Source organism: Anas platyrhynchos, chromosome 12 (genome assembly GCF_047663525.1).
Source record: "Anas platyrhynchos isolate ZD024472 breed Pekin duck chromosome 12, IASCAAS_PekinDuck_T2T, whole genome shotgun sequence".
NCBI lineage: Eukaryota > Metazoa > Chordata > Aves > Anseriformes > Anatidae > Anas > Anas platyrhynchos.
The window spans coordinates 4,111,538-4,131,314 of record NC_092598.1 but is presented as its reverse complement, the minus strand read 5'-3'; the positions used below and the strand labels follow the sequence as shown (position 1 = coordinate 4,131,314).

Below are 19,777 nucleotides of genomic sequence, written 5' to 3'. Positions count from 1 at the left end.
CAAGATTTGTTGTTTGTAGAAAATTCCCCTGTGTGTGTTAATTTTTATTATTTTTAATGGAAAAAAAAATAAATTGGAATTTTATTTTTTAAAACTGGAATAGAATGGTACAGTATTTCTAAGTGTATTGGCATATTGCTATAGACCAAGTAGCATCTAAAGTTTCCATTTTATTTTGTCTGCCTGTTTAAATATGTTGTAACTAAAAAGGTGCACGCTTTCAGTCCTAAAGATCAGAAAAAGAACTAACAGCTTCAATATTTCTGAGAAATTGTTTTTACACTTCCAGCAGACTTTACTGTCACTTATTACTTGGTTCAGACAAATACCATAAGAAGGGCTGTAGGAGAGACAAGTCATCCTCCCAAGCACTGGGCAGGCTCCTTTTCTTGCCATACATTTCTGTATATTACTCATAACCTGAAGGGGTGACTGAAAGAAGACTCAAATGGAAGCTTGTTCTAGAGAATATTCTGTGTTCACATAGCATGGAGGAGTTTTAGGAAAAACTTCTGAGCTTCTTCAGTAGTGTGCTCAGCCTCGTAGTACCACAGCATTCCTGTTCTGGTTCTCTATAAACACATTTCTTTAGAACAAGCTGAAAGGAATTTTTCTTGAGACTGAATCAATGGAAAGCTGATATTAACATCAAGTGTCTGACCGAAAACATGAATGTGTAAACCTTAAGCCTTAAAAAGCAATGTATATCAGTTGTGTGCAGCAGTGCTGATTTTAGTAGTGTGTATATCCTGTCCACTCCACATCCTAACAGATATGCGTGGACTTGGGAGGGAATTATTACATTATTTCACGTGCCAGATTGGCATTGTAGCCAGAGAACTACATGGCTATTCAGATAGGGTTAGAATAAAGTATGTGCATGCTTATGTTCATACATAAACTAGAAACTCAAGAGGCACATAGGGATCACCTGGGAAAGAGCTGCTGCAGTGAGTTACTACAGAGATCGTCATGCCCAGCCTGCAGAGCTAAGCTATGCACTAGTGCGTAGCTAATGAATTCACCCTGGAATATGTCCAGTTTATCACACAGAAACATGAATTTTCTGACCAAAAAATGCATAGAGTGACTTGTGGCACAACATTGATGGGGATTTTAATTTATTTTTTTTTAATTGTACTCTAAGTTGACATTTTCAGCCCTGCAAAAATACAGACAGTCCACAAGCCCATAAATCTGTTCCATGAAGCTGAAAAACGGCTATTGCATAAATCCTCTATCTTCAGTAAGTTTAAAAATGCATCTGACCTAATACCTTTCTCAACAATGTTGCCAGAAAATGTGATTTACTTCAGGTTTTATTTTTTGTTAATGATGTATTTATTCTTATCAATAATAGCATATTTCTGTTAAATTTGCTTCTTTTATTTTAACATTTTTTATTTTAAAGAATCTACCCAAAATAATTTGAGCGTGCCTGAATCTCTGCAGGAGAGCACTACAGGAGATATTTTACAGCCTACTGCACATTTAGCATATAGCCATACTTTTAGTAACAGCATTTCAACCCAAATTGAAAGGCATTCATTTTGTATGATCATATATTTAACGGGAAAAGATGTCTAACTATGCTTGGTCTGCCATTTGCAGTGTGTAAGTCAAACACTTACACACTTACACAAATATGGGGAAAATACAAGTAGACAGTCTAGGTTGTTTTTCCTTTCCTTTCTGAGTTTTTAATAGTGTCTTTTGCAGGTTGTTGTGTGCTTCTTAAATCTCTTAATAGAGAATGTTTATGAGGGATATGTACATGTCAAACCTACCAGATACAGGTAGGTTTACGATACAAACTGTGTCTTAAAAACTGTCAGTGATGGTATTGTGGAATAACAGATTTTTTTAAAGCCTTGAGGATCAGGAATCAACAGGTGTGTTTATGCACTTGATTAAGAAAGATCTGAAAGAGACCTTTAACAGGATATCAGCACTGTTACCTTTGTCATTTCTCTTATACCATGTATATCCTCACCTGTAGGTTTTGAGAGGAATAAATGTGTAGGTTTTGGTAATATTCTGTGATGAAATACTTATGCTTCTGTTTTCTCTGTGATCTGAAATTCAAAGTTGCTTTTTAGTTTGTTACCTGTGATGGAAATTTTGTTATAGATTGTGGCCCCAGTACAGACAGGTATCTGGGCTAGCTTAAAATTTACTACTAGTAGTCCCAGTATGGTACTAGTAATGGTGTGGAGAGTTCAAGAAATGTTTGCAGAACACTCTTAAAACACATGATCTGATTTATTTTGTTTGTGTGTGTGTATTGGCCTTTGGGGATGATAATCCTTGTGGATCCCTTGCAACTCAGATATTCTATGATTTTATAATGCAGGATATTTTTTTTTTCTGTTCATTTATATTACATGGATGAAAAGGAAAATGCAAAAATTAAAGAGCTAGTTCATCTGGCTGACTTGGTAGGGCTGCATGTGCTGCTAGCCCTAGGTAGGTCTGCATGTGTTGGTGTCCTTTTCACTGGATGACGAAACAATAGTTATTCAACAAGAATCTCCATTAGCTGTTATGAGTACTTATTACCAGTTCCCACAAAAATGCCCAACTGATAATTCAAATGTCATATGTATATCTGAATTGTCTAGTAGCCAAATCTACTGTGTACAAACCATAGGCCTATTGCAAATAGCATATTGAGCTATTAATGTCGTATATACATATTGATAACACATATACATTATTGGTATTTCATATATGCATAATATGTCTATAATTGAGGGAAATGCCCATTGTAGCCCCTTGGAAAGCACAAGGCCTACATGCTTTGGTACAGAGCAGTGTGTTGAAAGCAGTGTGGAATATGGGAATTAGAAAGTGCCAGGGAAGCATTGCATATTCATTTGCCAGCAGCAGTGAAGTTTGTATATGTACAGAAAACAATACTGATTAGTTTTTGTCCCTATCTCTTCTAACACAAAGACATTTACCTGTTGACATGCTTTTATTATTTCAGGCAGTTTTATTTGAATTGCTAATAAATCATGAGAAAAAGGCTTAGCTCTGAATTATTACTCAGATATGCCTGCAGAACACCCTAAGCAATAGCAGAGTTATGCTGAAATTTTTGTGATCTCGTGCCCATAATAGTAATTACATAGTTCTGACAACACTGCCACACTAACTCATTTAAAAGGAGTTGCAAAAGAAGTCCCAAAACTATTAGGACAGACCAGTGCCAACTGCACTGGGGCTGTGTGGTTGGCATTGGCACTTGCTGGACTGCAGACTGTTGCTGACTGTTGAAAGAAATGCCAAACAGCTCACGTGCAGGCTCAGATCCAGGTGTTTCCAAATTGAACATCAAACTACCAGCCCAAGTTCAGCACACAAAAAGGAGATGTGAAAACACACTAAACAGAAGGACCATGAATCACGTGTGAATGACCTGTATGAAACAGAGCTTAGGGGCTACAGTGAAAAATTTCAGGCAGTAGCTTTCTTTCTGGATATTAAAAGGAAAGTAAACCTGTATATTCACTTGGATCTTGAAATTATAATTTCTTTTTCATCAACAGTTGTTTCAATATCTGAAAAAAACCCACAACTCCTCCAAATAATTTCTTCCAATGGCTTTACTGACACAAACATTGAAAAAAAAAAAAAGTGAAAATGTAGAAATGTGGTTAGAGAATATTAGATGTAATATATGTCAGAGAATTACTATTGTTTGTGTTCAGCATGGTGGGATAGCAATTAGAGACCCTGCTGTGCCAGGCTGTGAATATACATACACAACATGTAAGTTTCTCTCCCAAAGCTTATAACCTAAAACCATATAGGAGCTGGACTACCTTTGTTATCATACAGTCAAATAGCAGAAAAAATGCATGTGTCATCATAAATGAGTCTAGAGTATATTTCATCTGGAGAATCACTGTGTTGCAGTTGAGCTTCCTTTGTGCTCTTTCTGGTGCCATACACTGCCATAATTTGTGCAAGCAAAAGGTAATGTTAGCACAGGGGAAAAGATGGAACATGATGATGGGGTACAGGTTGATCTCTAAAGCTCTACGTCATGTCATCTCTACTATAGCATATGCAGCACCACATGGTTTTAATCCAGATATGCAATGTTACGCTTACAGTTTGAGAAGTGTTTTTTATCTTTCTCTTAGAACAACAGTTTTTATATAGGTGTGTATATTTATGCTGCAGTTGCTACATTGATCTCTCCCAAATACCTGTAAATTTTTTTCCAAAGGTGGTGGACTTGATATAATGAGACGAAGTTCATATTTTCTTGATTTAAAGATTACATAATATCTGCATTTAGAGGATATTTCATTCAGAGACAAAAGGGAGTTCTCATGCTGAGCTCTTAAGCACAGAAAATATCAAGTTACCTTCCCCACTGATCATTTCACTTGAGTAGTTCATGAAGAGCTCATAGAAAAAATTCAGAGACTGTCATTATACGGTACAGTCCCAGCAGGAGCAAGAGAGATATGGTAACTTCAATATGTAACTTAATTGTAGGTGAAATGCTGTGGATTCAGAAATTTGGATAATGTGAATGCTTTTCATTCAAAATACAAATGTGCCTATACTTTTTAGGGGAAATATTGGGTGTATTCAACTCTGGTTTTTTTCCTTATGTCAGCAGGACCAGGATCCATAAAAGTTGCAAATATGATTTGGAAATCTAATGTCTGAATAAGCTTTGTTACATTTCTGATACAGACTCCCTCCAATAAGATTGAACAGATTGAAGCGCTATGAAAATGGTTACTATCAATATTTTGACACTTTAAGTTTCACCCAGGACCAGTCAGCATACACACGCATACATGCGTACACATGTGTATGCAGAGGAGAGAATTAATTTTGAATCATCTGGGTTTAATTCTGTTTTAAATATAGCTTAAAAAAGCAACTATACAATTTGCAAATGACAGTAACTATTTCCCTGCATCTTTAGAAAACTGTTCAAATTATTCTTTTCTGTTCCGCATCTCAGTACTTTTGATGTCTCTCATTGTCCTTTAGCAATCAGCTACAGATGTTATCCTTTTAAAAGCTCTTCAAGGCAGAATTACATCCTTACCATTTTACCGCTATGAATTGGGTGTGTAGCTTGAATTAAATGACTTCCCAGATTCCATCGTGACAGCACCAGGACTTGGGAGAACAAATCTCCAGGTCCTAATCATGCTATAACAGTCTTGCCCAGTAGTCTACTACAGTGGCATCTTAATGCCTGCAGTCAGCAGTACAAAGCCTAACTGCAGGTTCAGGTAGATATTTCATGCGGCCAGTACTGCTGTACCACTTCTGTTCTGTTGCATCTTGTTGGTTAGAGAGTCTCTGTGGAAGGCGACTTGAGCAATATCCAGATGCACAAGGCTGGAGAACCTCCACCCCAACGAGCCTTTCCAGATCGCTCACCTTAACTCCTGTCAATGCTGCACAACAAGCTGGCACAGATGTGTCATTCAGCACAGATTTGGCACTGATTTTTTCTGTTGTGGTGATACTCAGTATGTTCAAAATGCTTCATTTTGCCTTCCTTCTCTTTCTGTTAAAACATAGGAGCCAAGACCCCTTGACTCCACATGGGAAAAGTCTGGCAACTACCAAGCTCTGGAAGTCAAAAGCAGCATCTGGCTCTGTGCCTAGTTGCCTGGCTGCTCTCCTTTGACCCCCTGAGCTATTTGATTGTTGGCTGTGAAATTGTTTTTTTGTCTAGTGCAAGGTTGTGACTCTGATTAGATTTCCGTGTCCATATTATCAACACTGTTCTGTGAAGAGTCTTCTGTGCTAATCAAGCTGCCAGCCACAACCACCATGCACGTCTGCTAGCAACCCCAGGAGGTGTTCTCTGAATGACTTACCTGTATTACAGGAAGGAGATGATGACATTTAAACATTTTAAATTATTTCCATATATATGCTATTTTATTTTAGTTCTGCACTGAATAGGCAAAGTGCATATTTTGATTTGTATTTTGTTGTTCTGCAGCTATAGCCTCTCTGCATCTGTTTGTAGGTCTGTATCTGAAATGTATACCTAATGTTTTGCAGTAGATGATCCCAGTCTAAGGGAATTGTTGTGTTTTTTTTCTGCTTCTTTTGCAATACTTGCCTTACATATAATGCCAGGGCATGAACATAGTGCAAGGAGATGACAAACAAAATAGGCTTGACAAACAACAACACTTACTCGTGTCCTGGTGTTCACATAAAACCTTGGGGACTGTCATGTGTTGACATGTTTTAAAACTAAACAACAAAACACAGAAACCTCACAAAGCAGCACTAAATTTCACTAGTGCAATGTAAAGTCCAGAATAAGCAGTAATTGGCACTCCAGAGAACACAGTCCTGTATACATCCATACAGACTTATCAACGTGCTTATGATTTTCAAAAACTGAGTGGGTGCAAGTAGGCACAAGCATTTATGTTTAACCACCTAAAAAATGGTCTGTTTTTCAATACTGCCATACAAATAGGTCTCACTACAGTTAAACGTAAAAAGTGAAGCTCTGTATTCTATATCTGTGGGTTTTTTTGTGTTTTTTTTTTTTTTTTTTTAATAGTGCTTTTCTTAATGAGTCTATTCTAAATCTTTTTCTAGCAGAGTACTCAAAAAAAAAAAAAAAAGAATAATCATCTGTACTACAATATACTTACAATAAGTAAAAAATGTGGTAGGAAAGACAAAGTACTACTTTCACAATATCCTGTGCCAAATCACAGGTTATACAATTCAGTTTTTTATTTGCACAGCCATCAGTGCTTTGTAAAGCAATCAGGGAAGATAATACAATCCATTTTAAATTCTCATTACTTTAAAAGTGTTGAATCTTCTTAAATTGTTTCAGGGTTAATTGAGAATTCGCAGTTTTACAATAGACTACGAATTGTTTAGGCTGCCCTGATTCCATACTTTTGTGCATACCTTTGTTGCAAAGTTATAAAAACAACAATAAAAAAGAAACAAAGAAGTGAAATGAAATAATGATCTGCATTGTTACTATTCTAGCAATTTGTTTTTACAGAAGATAAAGCTCCTGGATTGATTAATATTTACATAGTTAAGTGGAAGAACATGTTGGGTTGATGGAAAGTCTTAGTGTTTGGTTCTTTTTCATATAACGTCTATGGGGACGATTTCTGCTCCTGGGGAAGACAGTGGAGAAACTCTGAGTGACTTCTGTGGGAGCATAAGCAAGCCAACTGTTTTTAGTGTTTGTCTCTTTTTCTCATGAACTCCAAAAGGTTTGTTACAGTTTGTTACGCGGATTTAGTAACTCACCACCACTTATTTTTACCTTTTCAGAGCACACAAGAGACCAAATCAAGCTTCTGAAATAGGAATTCAATGAGACCATGTCTTTGTTGGCCTGCAAATTTTCCTTTCTTCTACCTATTGCCATTTTATTTCATTTTACCTACTTTATTTTTCCCCTTCTAACAATCTGTTAGTTTTGATTATTCTCTCGGGAGATATTTGCACTGATAAATTATTTTTCGCAGCATTATCACATAGGACACCTTTCACATGAAAGGTATTGGCTTGGCACCTACTCATTAAATAGTAACAGGTTTCATGTCAATTATTTACTATTTAAAATATCCGTAGAAGATTTTATGGCTGTTCATGACCTGTAACAATTCACTACAAAAAAGGTTAAAAGGTTATTATAGTAAGTATTGACTATATGATTGGAGGTTTTGTTTAAAATAATAAAAATTTAATTGGAGAGGGAATTGGTGCCAGTTCATTCATCTCTGTGTTGTTATATGACTTAATATCTTTAACTCAGTATAGAATCAGAACATTCCTACGTTTATTACTTCAGTCTAATAGGGCAGTTCTTAGTGCATAAAGTTCGCAATCTAAGTATTTCCAGTAGTGGGGTCTAAATATTTGTGCTGATGACTGCAAACAAAGCACAGCAGTGAATTATGTTACAGGATCTGGGCAGACAGCATTTTCAAATCCTTGTTTGAATAACACACATGTGGTTGAATTGTTCCAAGACTCTGAGCATCTAAATGAAACCATTAGAAGCAGGTAACTTTGGATTACAAACTGCAAATCAAACGTGTACAAATTAGGGGTCTGCATGTAACCAGCTCTTGCGTTATATCTAATGAATCAAAACTCTCTTTTTGATACTGCACACCACCATTTATAGCATCTTCAGTACCGCCCGAGATAAAAATTTTAATAGAAAAATGAAAAACACTCAGGCAATAAAAAATAAAACTGGTTGTCCAAACAAAATTTTGAGTCTGGAAAAATACTGTGAGAGAATTTATAAAGTCTGTAAATACCCCTGTTGTTGCAGAAGTCCATTGAAAGTGGTTAGGTACTCTACGTATCACTCCAAAGATTGTTAGTAGGAAACAGGTCATATGTAATGTTTCAAATATTGATTTCTGTACGAAGCTTTGGGGCATCTGTACCCAAAAACATTGACACAAACTTTTCTACCTTTCTCTTTCAAATGAGCCTAACAGTAATGATCCACCTCAAAGGAAGGCACAAGGTTTAAGTTGTATTTTTTAAGCCTTAAGAGATCTACCTCATAAAAGCCAGTGAGTGCAAAGACATATTCTTTTGTAGTAATGTAATTAGTCTATATCTAGATATATAATTTGTTAATGACTTTTATCTTTTTATATAGGTACTCAGTTTATAAGGATCCAGCAGGCTGGCTAGAAATTAACCCTACCAATGGTACCATTGGCACCACTGCTATCCTGGATCGGGAATCACCTTACGTTCAGGACAACATATACACTGCTCTCTTTCTGGCAATAGACAGTGGTGAGTAACTATTATGGATTGTATTCATTAAAGTATATGACTTTTTTTTTTTTTTTTTCCCTGTTTGAAAGCTCATCTTCAAAATGTGCACATTAACAGTAAGTATATGATTCAGCACTTTGGTAAGCAGACACCTAACGGTATCAGAGGTCATTGTGGCAAAACAGAAAAAAAAACTTTAAATTTAGAACCACTTTAAGGCTATGTCTCACACATATATTCCTATGCTGAGATCTCAATATGAGATGGAAATGAGATGGAAATAGTATATGAACATTCTTGGAAAGTTATAAATAATCTTTTTCAGAGTTAATTTCTTCACAATATTTGCGTAGTTAGTAAGCCTCGGGCTCCTAAATACCAATAACAACCCATCCCTGATATGCTGAATTCTATTCTATGCAATGACAGTGGCAATAAAAACATAAGTAAAAGCCCTTGTTAAAATGCAGTATTTTTTACATATTACATGGATTAAAGTTCCTTCTGTCAAATATAATCAAAATTAAAGTATCTAGTGAAAACTCAGAAAGAGACTTCAGTGGCACAGAAAGAAAGAGAAAATCCTGAGCATTTCTGCAAATCTCTAGAGCTGACGGCACAAAATAAATAAAAGATTTGTCTGCAATATAACAGCTAATATGTTAACACTTTTTCACAGCTGCAGCTGGTTTAGTCCTGGTGATGAATTGTAAAATGTTCTTTTTAGGAGGGCAATTCTATATTTTTGTAACCACATGACTCAGGGAACATTTGCAGGGCCTGACAGGAAAAAGAAAGTATTATCTTCAATATAAAAGAAAAAAAATCTGCTGACACGATGATTTACTTATCTATTCATATACATATTTGTCTTAAGAAATTTTCATAGAAAAATGTAGCTCTAAACTTATTTCTGTTTTTACTTGCTATTGAATAAAAATCTTTTAAATGCATCTATAAAATGGGGTACACTGGGAAATGTCTTAGGATAAGTGTAAAAAGTCAGGATAATATTTTTTTGGCATTATCAGAAGGACAAATTTGCTTCCTGTTTAAAAGTGGAGTCAAATATCCTCAAGAGAAAATGTGGAACAGAAAGTTGAATATTTCTTACTGTGGAAATTGGTCTGAATGAAAACGGATTTTCATAATTTTTCGGGTAGAACTTTATCGTGCTCTCAGGGCAGTAACACTCGTTCATCCATTCCAAGCCAGGAGCCTTACTGCTAGGTGACCCCTTAAATCCCAGAACGCTTCCCTGGAAACATTCAAATTCTGGAAAAACAAGAGGAGGGAAAGGTGTCTGTGCACTGAACAGCAGAACAAGGGAAGGTATTTAACATGGGTTAGAAAGGAAGGAACCCTCTTCCATTGAGATACTGGGTCAGCATCTAATTCTATCATCTGTTGTGTTTATTTGTAATTTGGTCATCCTGTTAGCACAGGAGCTGATCTACTCGAACATTATTGACTTCTTTGAATGAAGTAATTAGAAACCACAAGTGTGCATTTAGTAGTGGGATGCTAAGGTGTTAATAATGATCATTCAGAGTATTGTACTACTTCACTGTATGTAGCTCAGACATATGTGGAAATAGCATTAAATAGCAGTGCTTAAATAGGTGGTATTAACCTTGTGGTCTGTATCAGCCCTGGATTAATTAACAAAGAACACATTAAACTTAGAAGCAGGTTGGTAACTGGAAAAATTACTGTTGATTTGTCTAACTATGTAATGATATCTGGGGGAGCTGGTAGGAGCAAGAGCTGCTCTGGAGCTCCAGCCTCAATGGGCAAAGCCAGAGGAAGATGCTTGCACATCTTCCCAAGTTCAGTTTCTGACAGTACTGCCAGGAGTTTCAGCAGTGTTAATGTCAATTGATAGTATAAGGGATTGCAGACATGATGCTTACTGTGGAAACGTCTGTGAGTTGCGTGCTAATTTTCATAGAATCATAGAATATCCTGAGTTGGAAGGGACCCTTAAGGATCATCAAGTCCAACTCTTGACAGCGCACAGGTCTACCCAAGTTCAGACCATGTGACTAAGTGCACAGTCCAATCTCTTCTTAAATTCAGACAGGCTCGGTGCAGTGACCACTTCCCTGGGGAGCCTGTTCCAGTGTGCAACCACTCTCTCTGTGAAGAACCCCCTCCTGATGTCAAGCCTAAACTTCCCCTGCCTCAGCTTAACCCCGTTCCCGCGGGTCCTGTCGCTGGTGTTAATGGAGAAAAGGTCTCCTGCCTCTCGAATTTTTAACAATATTTGTATTCATAGCATATAGAGTATATATAATTACAGAAGGGATCCAGTTGTCCCATCATATTTCATTTTTTATGAAATAAATGTTTTTAACATTTTTTGTCACATATGGTCACTGTTTTTAACGTGACCATACCATTTGGGTGCTATTTTATTTGAAGAAATGAGACAGTTGAAAACAAAATTTACAGTGATACTTTTTTCATACTATTTCACTGATGTCAACAGAGAATCTGTCACTGGATTCATCAGACACTAGCTTCTGGTTATTACACTTCAGTGCAGGGGACAAGTGCTGGGGCATTTTTCTTATTTGTAAAATGTTGAAGATTTCTGTCAGAAGTAAAACCAGGAGCTTCATGGTTGGTAGTTCTTTATATAAATCCATATATCTTTTTTTCAGTAAATCACAAAAGCATTCTTTACTGTCAGTCAACTCTAAATGGAGTCATTTTACTGCAGTAAGTAATACAGTTGTTTACAAAATTATTTTTGAACTTGATGCTATTTTTCAGCATTGTCTAATTAACTGAAATGTAGCTAAGTAAGTATGAACTACATTACTTCTGCTCTAAACATCTAAAGGTTCCTGTACATTCCCAAACACAAGTGAAACAATGTGTAATAGCAAGTTTGATGGACACGGTATTAATTTTATAGATAATAAAGTTTGACCTTTTATTGAGGGAAATTTTATGTTAAAAAGGACTTTTTGGAATGAATATCCTAATTTGCTCTGTACTTTTGATTTCAGTAAAGGTCAAGGTAGTGTCTTTAGAATTTGAAAACTCTTTATTAAATACTTGTGTGGACATAGAGTCTCTGGTCTATTAAAGAAGAAATTAAATAATGGTAGGAAATATCATGAAGCAGAGTTAATACATTGAAGTGTCATGAACTGTGTTTAATCTGAGAATGAGCTCATAATGGGACAAAGTCATATTTATGCAAACTTAGAAAACATCAGAGGTTTCTTTCAATTAACGAAAGTGCCAACAATAGAGATCATTTTATTTCTTGAATTCATTATTCTAATCAGTAAAAACAATGCAATATCACCACAATACAGTGCAATTACTGGGAGTGTATTTGTAAAACTCGTATAGATTAAATAAAGGCAAGAAGTCATTTCAATTTGAGAAATCTGCTTGCATCAGACCTTCCAGGAGATCTGCTGTGTAACCATGTTGTAAGGTCATCCTACATATGGCAGCACATTATGGAGTATATGGAGGACTCATAAAGCAGAATACCTGTATGTCTCTATGTTTTTCTCATAAGGTCAGTCATGCTAAAAGACTCTGCAGGAAGGGTCCATTTTTCACCTACATTCTGAGAGTTTACGTTAGAATTTAGAAAACATAAGGGAGGAGAAAAACATTAGTATTATGGAGGGGAAGCTAAAAAATAATCTGGAAGATGTATGAAATCTAGAAGAAAAAAAAAAGCTAACTATGGTTTCTCCTTTTCTTTAAGAGGGAGGAAGGAATAACGATATATATTCAAACAGTCTTAAGTTAATGAACAATGTTATTGTAGTGAGGCACAATATCCTAGTTAATGTTCCCATTGTATAGTCTTTTCCATCTCTTTAGAAGAAAAACCTTGGTTACCTTTGTTTGCATAATACATGGAAAAAACACCTATGCCGTTCAGGTATGTAAGCTGCTGGTGAAAAATGCTGAAAAACTAATGCCCAGTCTTGCTGACTTGGCTTAAATACAGTTCTCTACTTCCCTCTTCTGATGCCACCTGGGCAGGGCACAAGTAAGTTAGCAGTGTTCTTCCACTGAGACAGAAACTCTCATCTATTGCCAGTGAGCCAGCTTCTGCCAGGTTCACGTTTTTAATAGATACAGTTTTCGATATACTAAATCGCAGTAAGCAGAGTTTCTTACAGCAATAACCCAGGAGTGAAAACTATCTTTTTCTTTTCTGAAAGTGTTTTGCTCCCTGTGTTGCATCACCATCCCCAGCTTTTGACATCATAAGTGTTTGCATGGCAGCCATCCCTAGTATAGGCAGGATGTCCAACAGGAGGGTTGAGCTGCAGGAAATCAGCTTCAGGAGCAGTAATCTCTATTTCATGGACTATACATGAAACAATAAGTTATAAGAAGCCATAAGAAGTTATATCTATATTGGAGTGATTTCAGTGTTTGCCTCGAGTTGCACTGGTCATTATTTATTTATTGATTTATATTTAAAAAGGGAATTTTGGTTCCATGACTGTAGCCAGTTTGCCATTCTAAGGAAAATGAGGAAGGATTCAGAGTCTAATTTTCACTTTTTTCCTTTTTTCTGGGTACCATGTGAACTACTTTCAGTCATTCATTGTGCTCTTCTTGATACTCCTAATTGTTAAAAGGAAAAATTTTCATTCTGTAGTACAGGTAATTAACAGAAACAGACAACAGCTAGAAAAAAATGGAGTAACAAAGATGTGTAACAATTTGGAAACAGAATTTTTCCTTACATGTATCTAACCTGTCTTCTTGCTTCATATGTACGTAATTAAATTACCACAGATTGATTCCACCTAAAACATGCTATTTTTGAAGAAATCAGGCAATTAGTTGCCATGGCTACCCAATTAAGCCAGTTTTATACTCCTTATCTTAATTGCTGTATTAATTGAGAAGAGAAAATAAACTGAATACTCATCCTTTTCTTGCCATTTTAAATTTCAATAAAATATGAATCGCACACAAAATATTGTTTTAATTTGTCATCATGGACTCATGATTAGAAAAAGAAATTAGAATGCTGAAAACAGTATTTAAGACGGATGGCATATGTCAGTAGCAATTCAATATGCTGAAAGAGCTGTGCTCTTTTGAAATGTAATTACTCAAAAATAGGATCTGCATATATTATCTGAATGAATGAAGGATTGCAACTTTTAGCAATTATTTATTTTATAAATCAAAAAAATCAATATACCAATGCATATTTTTAAAATAGGAAATTTCAGCTCATGGGAAATTTGGGACCTCTTTTATAGAAAGTGTCAGCATGTGGCATTTATGTCAGATTCTGAGCAGCACATCCATATCTTAGTATCTTCCCACTGTTGGTTCCATTTACTTTAGTTGAACCATTAATGGAATTCAGCTTGAACACGAAAAGTATTGGAATATGCCTTCCTGAATGGGATTTATGCCTGCACAGAGAGTACCTGCTGCCAAATCACCAAGCATGTACACGTTTTCTGATTAGAAAAACAGCATATGGAGGAAAAAGAGAATGATGAGGGAGGAGACTCAGAAATTTCAGTTAAATTTTCATAGCAGTATTGTTATAAAGCATGAACCATTATTTCTCACAGTCTATATCTGAAATATAATCACTTAAAGAGAGAGCATGTTACATAGTCTAACCACATACTGCACAGTCTGAATGCATAGCTCCCTCCAAACACTTTGGAAATTTCTACAATGTTCCTTTCATTCTTTGTTCTCCTCTTTTCTTGCCCTATTGAATACAACAAAACAGCTTCTCCTTCCCGTATACATGAAGATGAAAATAGAGAAATTGGTGGAAAAAAACACATCCAAGGAGAGATCGTAGGCAGTTCTACAATTTATAGTTAGTTACATGGGAGTAAAATGAAGGAAATTCTGTAGACATCATTATAGTTGTTCCAAATTGACCTTGATATGACTATGATTCAAATATGGTTTATAGAAGTTTAAAGAGAGAAAGCTTTATTCATGATGGGTCAGAGGAAAGGTAATTGTGCCAGAAATTAGAAAACTCATATTCTCAAAGGCTTTTTTTCTGCTCAAATATGAAGAAAAATTATTCTTACTGTAATTGCTCAAACAGTTCTACCTTCTCATTCTGTATCCATTTAACTGTTAGCCAGCTAAGAAGTAGCATCTGGAAAAAATACAAAAATAAAAAAAAATTAGTCTTTGTGGGTTAAATAAATGATAGTGCAAGATTAAAAAACACTGCTAAATGATAAACCATAAATAGCAAAACTGAAAATAAATAATTTCCATTCTATCAGCTTGAGAGAAAATCTGTATGGCAATGGATACCCTACAGATTTGGCAGAGGACAAACCACTTGCTCTAGGAATTAAATGGCCTTGTAATTTCTGCATCATGACATAGAAGGACATAAATAATATGTATTAATTTGATGGTTCTGGAAGCTTAATTCAGTAAGAACAAAATAGTGCAGAAATCTTTTTACCATTCATAATGAGCATATAGAAAGGGACAGTTCATGCTCTATTCTTCCTAAAATACTGTTCTAGCTTCTAGCAGTACTATGGCTTAGATCTACATATATGTAGCCACTGGATTCTTTAAAGCAGTTGATTTTTCTTCTTTGGAAATTTGATAAATACCACCAGAATCCCTGATCTCCAATGCTCTTCAAAAAGAAGGTATATTAATTTGAATTAAATTCCTTTTTTACCTAATCATTCTTAATTAAACATTGTTCTGTAAAAGCAGTTCTATAAATATTGTTTTGCTGTAAAGACCAAGATATAAAACATTAATGTCTTATAAACAGAATAATTTATACATTTAGCTTTTGATGCCATTAGGTGAACTTTCCAAGCTTAAGTAAAAACATGTATTCTTATGCCTTAACTCTTTATGTTTTGTGTCTTGGGATTTTGGTAGTTGATTATCAATCCTTTGTTTCTTAACCGCACCACAAAACAAATTGTATTATGTACAAGTATAAACTGACTTTCATCTGATTTAGCAAAGGCTACCTTTCACATAGCATGTGGAAAATTATTTTTGTGTTTGATAATACTTGTTTATCCCTTGTGCAACTTGTTCTGCTTTAGATCAAATCAAGTTTAGTGTCAAACGAGAAAAAAAGTCAAGCTCAAAGAGAAAATATTTCTTGAAGATTTTCATGTTGGTTTTCACAAATGAAATTCAGTTTAGCTGAAAAAATGTTGTTATATCCAATTTGTTTAGCTAATAATATCCTTTAAATCTACAAATTAAAAAATATATATATTTTAAAAACACAATTCTAGAAGATATATATCTCGGTTATTCCAAAGAGGGACTTTGGAATTAAAAAAACAAAATAAAATTCAGAACTCAAAGCTTAATGAAGGATGGATAATATAGGTTTAATTATTTGATTTTAGAGGCCTGCTAACTGAAGAATATCATTTTAAGTAGCAGTGTTCAAGTAATTGTTTTACCTGGATACATACTTAAGAACATTTTCAAGAATAATCTAAATTCACCGTAATTTCAGATGTCCCGAACTGTTCATTTTCTAAGTTCTGAGTATGTTTTTGAATGCTTGTATAACGTATTCAGGGTCATTTAGGCTAATGTTGGCACTTGAAAATAGGAAAGCTGGAAGAAAAGGACTAAATCTTTCATTATTTTGTTTGTGTGTGTGTTTGTTTATGTTGCATTTAAACAACGTTTCCATCTTGCAAATATTCTACCATTTTAGAACAATCATTCTAGCTGGCTCCTGTAAGTACATGCCGACAATTCAGTGTAAATGGATGTCTATGCTTAACCACTGCACGCCCAGCCCTACTCCTAGAAGTGAATGTAGGGTCTAAACATGAAAACTGTTCCAACAGTGAAGTGCCTAATTAGTTTTTCCCAGTGTTATTTTTGTTGTTATTGCTCGGTTAATGGAGGAAAACACCATTGCATGTGAAAATGTCAGGCTGGCATGGCCCACATGCTGGTACAGCCAGTGGTATGTTTCCCAGGGCTTCCTTAGCATTGAGTGAAACAAATGTGTGAACTCAAAATGCTCTCATGAAAGTCACGTATTGAGTTAACATCGTATAAAACCAACTTTCATATAAATGATTTGATGCTACATAGCTATTAACATCTTCACTGACTACTTTAAAGCTTCTGTAGCTATGTCTACACAAAGTGTGGTGAGACATTTGGACATGATTGCGGACTTACTCATGCAGCATGGAACCGTCTATCAAACTTTTATGATACGAACTGTAGGATAGAAATTCAGGTGCAATTAAATAGGATGCTATGCAGGCAATCCTCAGTCACATGACATTTCCTTTGGATACCCCCAAAAATTAAGCCCTTGACTTTCCCTGACTTCTAAAGATGTTCGGTTTCTTACTGTGCTTAGGCATATTTGAAAGTCTCACTTCCTGCGTGGTGTTTGCCAACTCTGTATTTCTGTTGTCATGTCAAGTAAATGAAAATAGTTGTTGTTGGAAGATACACTGATGAGGAATATCTTAATTCAGTTTCAAAACAGTCCAAATATCATCTTTAATTTCAGGAAGCATAGTTCAGCCATATTAGAAATCTGTATACAACAACATCACATCTCTGTAAGAAAATTAGAAAGGGGAACATGAAATGTCTCTTCATGTCCATAAAAATGTTATGCTCAGATTAAATGCATCATCAGCCATTCAACCATATGATTGCTTGTTAGACATGCCATTTTATGCAAGTCTTGATAGTTCAGAGAAATGTCATCTTAGTCCATGGCCATCGCTGTCCATAATTGGTATCTTTTAAGAATCTAACTACCTGATTCGCAGCCTCATTTGAGTAGTTAGATGTCTAAATGCCATCATTGTTCCTATGGGAACTTTCTGGACCAAAGCTGAACGCTAGTTTTCAAATTTCTTGGCCAGGTTTTTCTATAGAGGGCTCATATCTCAAGACATTATACTAATAATTCTGATATGATTCTGCCTAGCTTTTCATTAAAATACAACTAAATAAAAGTATACACATTATATTTTTCTATAATATTTCTTTTGATACTGTTCTTTAAAGTAAAGGTAGCAACACAGTCATTTATGCTGATAGCACTAAAATTTAACATCTAGATCTTCTAGTAACAGTTCTTTCCATTACAGATTCTGATCCACAGACAATAGATCCCATCATATTCTAAGGTGGTATCTAACTCATGAAATAGAACTACTTTTTTTAGTCTATTTTTTGCTCATTGCATCTTACAACAGCAGTAGCTATTGCTGAACTGAAGACTGCTATCAGAAGCTTTTTATGTGGTCTAATGCTAGGATATGAAGACATTAACAGTCCTAATGCAATTCAGATAATGTATCATAGATTTCCAATTGCAGCATGATCTAAGACAAATCTGTACATTTTTAGTGTTCCCAACCACAATTTCAGTCTCACAGACCGTAACTAACTTGGAAGACCTTACCTGCATTACTGTCTCATTGAAGATTACTCATTAAGGTTCTCAGTTTTGACCTAGATTATTAAAATCAGGATTCAATACCAAGCTCTGATTTTCTTTCAGTATCCAAACTAGCCATCCTTCAGTCTGTTTAGCAGCTTTTACATATGTGAGTAATGAGTAACACGATGAGATTTCATTCATATGCTATAGTGTGTTCACTGCTATGCCACTTGTGGGAGCCTTAGGAGGAATGTGAAATTTTCTCTGTCCCAAATGATTCTAAGTGCCTGCAGGTTCAAAGAATTCAGCCTCAGTAGGAATAGCCAGTTCAGTGGCAAAAATGGGAGCTGAGCTCTTTTGTAAAGGTGCTTCCAAGGGTTATCAGACTGAGCCCTTGGTTTGAGCCTTAATTATCCTTTCAGCTAAAGTTTTACAATAAAAATTAGAAGTTTTATTTCAGAATTTAAATATGCTAAGGAACTCTTTCATTTCAAAACTAGAGCTGTCTAGAGATCATGGGATTTTTGAGTGTTTCTTATTTCAAAGGCATATTACTGTCAAATTTATAAAAGTCATATATTCCCAATGGATATGTTGTGACCATTTTTCCTTGATTCATTTTTTGTTGCATTTTTTATGACATGCATGTTAACAAGCATCAGTTTATGACCTTGACATTAGCTTATTTTTTCTTTTGGAAGACTTTATAAATCACTGAAAGATTTTGTTTGAATCATTAGAAATAAAACAACCAGAGAATAAGTCATTGAAATGGACAGAAGCAATTTCCTTTCTCCTTATTTGTGCGTAATAGTTGACTGGCCCATAAGCCATATAAAGATAGTGAAACATTAACATAGCAGAAAAAAATGCAGCCATATCTGCATTTGACAAAATAACAGTACATTCATAATGCTGTTGGCTTCTTAATTTCAAAAGGCAGATTTTAATATTACTGACTTCAGAGAAAGATAAGAAGGGCAGTGCATATGACATTATCAGTCCAGTGTGGAAATAATGCATTCAAAATTAAAGACAGCAGTTTAATTAAGTGCATGAAAGGCTGGCTTTTATGATCATATTTCAAATACTCGAATGTCTTTTCATCCATTCTGCTGTATGACTTTACTTAATAATATATCAAGAACAAAAAATGTATTGGAGTCTTTCTGCAAATTCAATTAGTCCAATAAAAAGTGAAAAATAATTTCTTTTTCATTAAAAAGAACTCAACCCTAAACCTCCTGATGACAAAGTGAGAGATGGGGGGGAGCTAAGGAACTATGAAAATTCTGTCTTTGTTATGCATTTATGTGTGCATGAAACAGATGAAGTGTCACCATTAGTAACATTTGTTATTTGAAAGGACTAATTGCATTCTGTTACAGTTAGGAGTTTATCAGATCCAGACCACAGAGTATTTACTACTCCCTTGCTATGCACTCACAGTGCAGCAGTAATTCCATAGTTTGGTGGGCTGCTAAAGTGTACCTCTTTCAATGATAAACTCAAAACCACTGTCACACATTGCAGTACTGCCTTACAGGTTAAGAACAA

General features: G+C 35.3%; 1 protein-coding gene and 1 long non-coding RNA gene across 6 annotated transcripts in view; one reads left to right on the top strand and one right to left on the bottom strand.

Moving 5' to 3' along the window:
• CDH13 (cadherin 13) overlaps positions 1 to 19,777 on the top strand; it is a 479,376-nt gene that overhangs the window by 434,994 nt on the left and 24,605 nt on the right. For all 5 annotated transcript variants that reach the window (XM_005020165.6, XM_072044043.1, XM_072044040.1 and 2 more), the window contains one exon: positions 8,672 to 8,814. In XM_005020165.6, the coding sequence (XP_005020222.4) occupies positions 8,672 to 8,814 (143 nt within the window). The remainder of the gene's footprint in view (positions 1 to 8,671; positions 8,815 to 19,777) is intronic.
• The window catches only part of LOC110352837 (uncharacterized), a 27,951-nt gene continuing 16,933 nt past the window's right edge, over positions 8,760 to 19,777 (bottom strand). Inside the window, exons 3-4 of the long non-coding RNA XR_005268775.2 lie at positions 14,871 to 14,941; positions 8,760 to 10,071 (exon numbers count right to left, since the gene is read on the bottom strand). This is a non-coding gene — a long non-coding RNA (uncharacterized lncRNA). The remainder of the gene's footprint in view (positions 10,072 to 14,870; positions 14,942 to 19,777) is intronic.